The sequence below is a fragment of the Silurus aristotelis genome (genome assembly GCF_946808225.1).
Source record: "Silurus aristotelis genome assembly, chromosome: 1".
NCBI lineage: Eukaryota > Metazoa > Chordata > Actinopteri > Siluriformes > Siluridae > Silurus > Silurus aristotelis.
In genome coordinates this window covers 26,123,048-26,129,047 of record NC_139574.1, presented here as the reverse complement: position 1 = coordinate 26,129,047, position 6,000 = coordinate 26,123,048, and the positions used below count along the sequence as shown (strand labels likewise).

The 6,000-nt window shown below is 36.3% G+C and overlaps 1 protein-coding gene across 3 annotated transcripts in view; it reads right to left on the bottom strand.

Moving 5' to 3' along the window:
* Positions 1-223: 223 nt before the first annotated feature.
* pde11al (phosphodiesterase 11a, like) overlaps positions 224-6,000 on the bottom strand; it is a 17,689-nt gene continuing 11,912 nt past the window's right edge. For 2 of the 3 annotated variants that reach the window (XM_083556633.1, XM_083556635.1), the window contains 10 exons: positions 4,764-4,910; positions 4,498-4,605; positions 4,301-4,410; positions 4,073-4,163; positions 2,886-2,986; positions 2,389-2,466; positions 2,214-2,277; positions 2,024-2,098; positions 1,744-1,827; positions 224-1,662 (listed from right to left, as the gene is read on the bottom strand). In XM_083556633.1, coding sequence (XP_083412759.1) covers positions 1,417-1,662; positions 1,744-1,827; positions 2,024-2,098; positions 2,214-2,277; positions 2,389-2,466; positions 2,886-2,986; positions 4,073-4,163; positions 4,301-4,410; positions 4,498-4,605; positions 4,764-4,910 — 1,104 coding nt within the window. In that variant the 3' untranslated portion in view covers positions 224-1,416. The remainder of the gene's footprint in view (positions 1,663-1,743; positions 1,828-2,023; positions 2,099-2,213; positions 2,278-2,388; positions 2,467-2,885; positions 2,987-4,072; positions 4,164-4,300; positions 4,411-4,497; positions 4,606-4,763; positions 4,911-6,000) is intronic. The other variant, XM_083556634.1, reaches the window with a different exon arrangement.

Below are 6,000 nucleotides of genomic sequence, written 5' to 3'. Positions count from 1 at the left end.
ATTGAAATTAATTCAATATATTTTCTAAAACTAGATGAATAAATTGAATACTAGTTATTTAAATGAACATGCCTGAAGTTCAACCTTTGCTACTACTGTTTATTTAAAATGATACAGCTTTTTGTTGTGCTTGTATTTACAGAATTTACCATTATACTGTACTGGTTGTACTCTTAGTGCTATATAGCTCTAAATCAGATGAGAAAAAACCCCACATAGAATCTAGCATAACAGTATATTTTATTTACAAAACTTGTGTTTTTTCCTAAACATTTAAGAATCCAAAAAGTGCAAGAATTATAACATGAATCATTTTTATAAGGCAGACAAATTTTGGAGCACACCAGTATGCATGCTTATAACCTTGAACAACAATCTGCGGTGCATCTTAAAGAAATTTCAAAGCAGCAGACTGCAGCGTGCAATACTGTGTAATTCATTTGCATTGCATTCACAGTGCTGGTACGAATGTTGTGGCAGTTTAAGTGCAGTGAAAAAAAAACAGCAATTTTTATCAGATGTAGTTTGGTGACATTAAACAACATTACATGCTCATAAATTACATGCAAAACAAGTGATTTATAAGCATAGCTTGTAAAGATTGTGACACATTACTCTGGTAAGCCTTATTGGATCTGTCACCAGTTCTTTTTTTATTACATATGACAAAGCCAAATGACCACTGTATAAGTAGTCTAGTACATATGAATGTCTATGTTTCCATCCGAAATCCATAAATAAGTTTGTAATAAGCATGACACTGAAAACAAATAGGGTGTTTAACAATTTATATATTCATTAATGCTAGGATGTAATCAATTCTGAGCTCTCTGACCAGTGTGTCTAATACAGTACTCGCAGAATCAAAACAACCAAACATATTCAGTGTCATGAATAAATTTCACTAAATTACATATTTTGTGTCATTTTATAAATAGCAGTAGTCTGAATAAACCACAAACCCTTAAGTCATGTTCAAAAAGCCATCGGGTGCAAAATAATCACAGTTATATAAATTCACAGTGATTTAAATGTTGATCTGGAGTAATATGATGTCTTATGATTAATTTAACTTAGTATAACCATATCATCACAGTATTAAGCTTAAGAAGTAGCACATATTCTCCTTTTATTTCAGTGCATAAGAGACCAAGTCATTCCTCAAAACTCAACACAGTATAATATGCAATGTGTTAGTATGCTTTCTGTGTTCTGGAACAGGTCAGATTGATCAAAGTTTTAGTTTTATTGACTATAAGCAAGGCTATTAATGTTATTACTTAGAAGCCAAAAGATCCTGTGATGTTGAAATCGCCTGTGCCATGATTCTGAAATTCCCTGTGCATTGCAACTTTAGTTTTTTTACTTTAAAAGCATCTTCCATAAGTTTTGTCCTCTGATTTGTTCTGTTGTGTTCTAATTTGACTCCTCCCTATGGGTGGACTCTGTGATCTGACTGGTTGCTGCAGATTCATAAGACAGCTTAAGGGTGGAGTCTGTGCACTGACTGGATTCTTCTTTATCCGCTTCTGGACACAGATTGGAAGACTCTGAGACTTGGTGTGCTTGCTGATAGGACAAACAGAGTTCCTCCCATTTTTTTTTATTGGCATGTATTCCATCAACCATTGGCTGGAGCTTCCTATTCATCTTCAACAAAGCCTTTTCAAAAAATGACTTCATTAATAATTGTGCCAAAATTACAGGAAGGTAGATTCATTTGGTATGTTTGTTTGTTTTTACCTCATACAGTGGCTTACAAATCCCATTGATCCATTCAAGCTGAAGTGCTGGAAGTTCATCTTTACGATTGCGATCAAAAATGGCCTTGGTGAGAATAGACACGAAATAATAGGATTTAAATTTGATTAATAATAAGAATTCAGCATATTTCTAAGTATTGTTAGCAATAGATGAACAGAGACTCATTTACATTAATAATGCATTGGTAAGAGGGATTATGGGCTCAGAAATTGAGACAGTGTCTTAATTTAAAGGGCAAAGAGAGAGCAAAAAAACTTACAGATGGTGTTAGCTTCAGCTCAAATCGCTCCCTATCACCTTGTTCAAAAAACTCACTAGTCACCAACTCTGCCACCTGCAGTGAGAGACAGCATTACAGTGAATCAACATTCACTACACACCGATGTTGCATCTAACATCCATATTAAGCCTACAATAGACACAAAAAAAAAAAAAAAAAAAAAAAGGACCTGTTTAGAGATCTCCCATGGTCGAGTCACAGCACCTACGTCACACGCGGTCATAAGCATGGACCTGTTATGGGGCAGTATTATGTTTGTCTTAATGTTTGTCAGTATTATATTTGTCAGTATTATGTTCACTTAAATATTTTTGTATACATTTAAATTATTGAAAATATTTTACCTGAAAATGTCTCTGTGCTCCTGTGTTGACCAGCTGAAATCTTCAGCCAAAACATACTGAAAGAATTTGGTTCTTTTTCTTTTATTGAGAAGGGAAAAAAATGGATATGCTGTTGTTTGTTTGACAAAAGATGAAAGGTAGGCACATTATTAACATTATTAAAATCCATTTAAAAGACCACACACACACACACACACACACACACACACACACACACACACGCACACACACACGCACACACACACAAAAAAAAAAGAATATATATATATATATATATATATATATATATATATATATATATATATACAGTGTGTATGTGTACATATATTGTGTACATATATTGTCTCACCAAAGACAACTAGGATTGCCCCTGTTCTAGTGGCGCCCTCCTGTGGCTGCTTCATATATTGTGTGTTCATAGACATTGTGCTCTTTTGCCACTAAATGTTAACATAATGCTGTGGACAAGTTCTTAGTGATTGCTGTGTAAAACTTACTGGAAATGCAAAGTGAGATCTGTAGACAGAATGGCCTGCTTTAACAACTGCATCATGTTGCTGTACTCTTTGGAGCTGAGATTTGCAAAAATATTGTGCCCCTGTTGGAAATAACATAGTGATGGATATTATTGCCCTAGTGAGTTATCATTATACATTACTGAGTGTGTATGCATATTTCTGGGAAAAAGTAACACTTTAATATTGTTCTACCTACTTGAAAAATGAGCTCAACAGAGACAGCATGTACAAGATGATACATTTTAAAAATGCATTTTAAATTTCGGTTCTTCGATGGCTTGGGATTACAATGCTAAACAGGAAATTAGGTTTGTTATAGATGCAAAACTAAGATCAAAGTATAATGAATCTTAGATGTTCTATAATGAACAAATTCAACAGGTTTGTTAACATGTGCATGTACATGTGACAGCTATATGTTTACACTGCACCATAGTTGAGCTGTTAGGGAAAATTCTATACATATAGAAGATGGCAAGTTTTAGATTCTGAAACATTTTCAGATTAAACCTTTAGATTCATGTTATATCTTAACATGACTGTAAATAAGATGGTAAGACTTGGACTTGTTTGAGCAGCTTTTTTAGTCATAATTAGCACCCATTACTACTAGCAGATGCAAGCATTGCTGTGAGGCAGTAATGCTATAAGACAAGTTCATTTCTAATCAAAGAGTGAGAGAAAGCAGCATATGCACAAAGCAGAATATGTAGACCTTGAACATTTCTTCTCTCTGAACTTCAAAAGAGGAAATCTCATCTCCAAGGATGACCAAATCCTGATGCAATGTGTGCATATGCTCTAAGTCTTAGTTTGTTCCGTTCTACAAATTGGGATAAGACTTTGTTATTCAAATAGACACAGTCTTCCATTTTCCTCTTTCTACTTCAGTGGCACAGACCCAGAGGGTGTCTTCTTACCTCGGTTAATTGGCTAAAGGAGCTTATTATACAGCAACAGGAAATCAATATGGAGGTTGGTAATGATTAAACAGCTGGGAACTAAAGCGCCCAATTAATCAACACTGGCAGGGTCTTTAAATCTCCCTTTATTGCTAAAACATACCAAAGGCAAAAGCTTATGAGCTTATGGAAGAGACAGGGGGTCATTTCTCATGGGTTATGTACAGGACAGTATTGACCATTGAATTGCAGAAAAATAGTCACCTCACTCTGCAGGATCATAACAGCATGGTTAAAGTGGTGATGTTCAAGAGTAGCAGACGTTCCATACAACAGTGCCAGTGCTGATCCTGATCTGCACAAGAAAATACAAATCACCACTGGCAAATAATAACAGGTAGCTACAAAATTAATGAAATGAAACTATGCTGCTCTCATTTGGACGGACCCTGGACTGTTAAACTGATTATGTGCAAAATATTTTTGGCTCACTTGGCTTGAAATGCATTGTTGGTGCCACGATGATCCAAGTCATGGCACAGACATCCAACCATCAGTGCCAGAATCTCTGTGTCTGTTAGAACATCCTGGAACCCTGCAGTCTGCCAAAAGACAAACCTTAATATATTTGCTTAGAATCATTGGCTTAAAAGATCATTGGCTTAGTTATTTTGATCAGGTAGACTCACAGTTATCATGACAAACATACACTGGGAGACACTGAAAGCATGTCTCCAGTTGTGGTAGGCCACAGTGCGGTAGTTCTTCCTTACAGTGAGCAGCCAGCGGCACAACACCTGAGCAGGCGAAGAAGAAACATTTGACTATGTCTTGCTTCAATTCCCTCCTACTGAGCATAAATCTTGAGCAGTTCAGCCTCTACTTTTCTTGGGATGCATTAGTAAGTGACAATTATTATGGCTGGGAATATGACTTCAGTGCCTCCTATCCTCACCTCATAATCAATCTTAAACTTTTGCACAACACTAAGCTCCAAGAACATGCGCAGGGAGGCAGTAATCATGGCATCGTTGTCCAGTGAAAAGTCATTGAAGTGGAACGCATCGATTCCCAGCTCACTGCTCAGGGGGATCTTAGCAGCCTGGAAGAGTAGACAGAGGAGGTTATGGGCAAACTGACCAAACTGACAATAATAGTAGACTTCAGATAATTAAACATAACAGCAGTGCTAATATGAAATGAACTAAATATCATTTTCAATTCTCAATGTTAATTGAGGTTATCATAATAATACACCTGAACTCAACATCAGACAACTTTAGCAATGGTCTTGAAACCCTCTAAGGTGGTCATGGGGTATTGTATATTTAATTAATGGTTGAGGACAGACTTTATCATTACAGAACCAACAACAATTAGTTTCTTCTATTGGCCATATATACACTTTGATTGACTAGTTTGTTCCTTGACAGAACCATTTTAAATAGTAGTTTTTATGTTTGCATGCAGTTTTCTGTATGTTTGCAGCTTTCCTTGTGTTCTGTATGTCTGGTTGAGTTAATATACACACCAAACCAGGCAGCAGGATAGACTAGGATTTATTTTATTTCCTTTTCAAAATGACATTGGCTTTTAGCTAAATGTTTCTAGTTTCATTACATTACATCACATCACATCACTTGAACACAAATAAAATAGAACCTTGTTTATATGCTGTGAAATGTGCACACAAGGGTCCATTAACCTATTAGTAGTTTATCTGTACAATTCTATCTCTATTTAGTTGTAGATTAGAGAGGAACTAATGTCCTTCCTAATATCCAATGAATGTAATGTGTAGAAATAAAACTTTCTTTCGGCTTCTCCCATTAGGGGTCGCCACAGCGGATCATCCGCATGTTTGATTTGGCACATGGTTTTACGCTGGATGCCCTTCCTAACACAACCCTCCCCATTTATCCAGGCTTGGGACCAGCACTAAGAGTGGCTGGGGTTGGTTCCCTGACCGGGGATCGAACCCGGGCCACAGCGGTGAGAGCGCCGCATCCTAACTACTAGACCACCAGGGACCCTAAACGTAATGTGTAAGAATAACATACCATTAATCCTAAGAATTTATACTTTTATCAGTTTAAAGTATGCATGTAAATCACTGGCTGACATGAAAAACTCCTGCACTTACATTTTTAAGCAAGTTATAGTTTTTAAGCTCTTTTCTGATGGCATTAAGA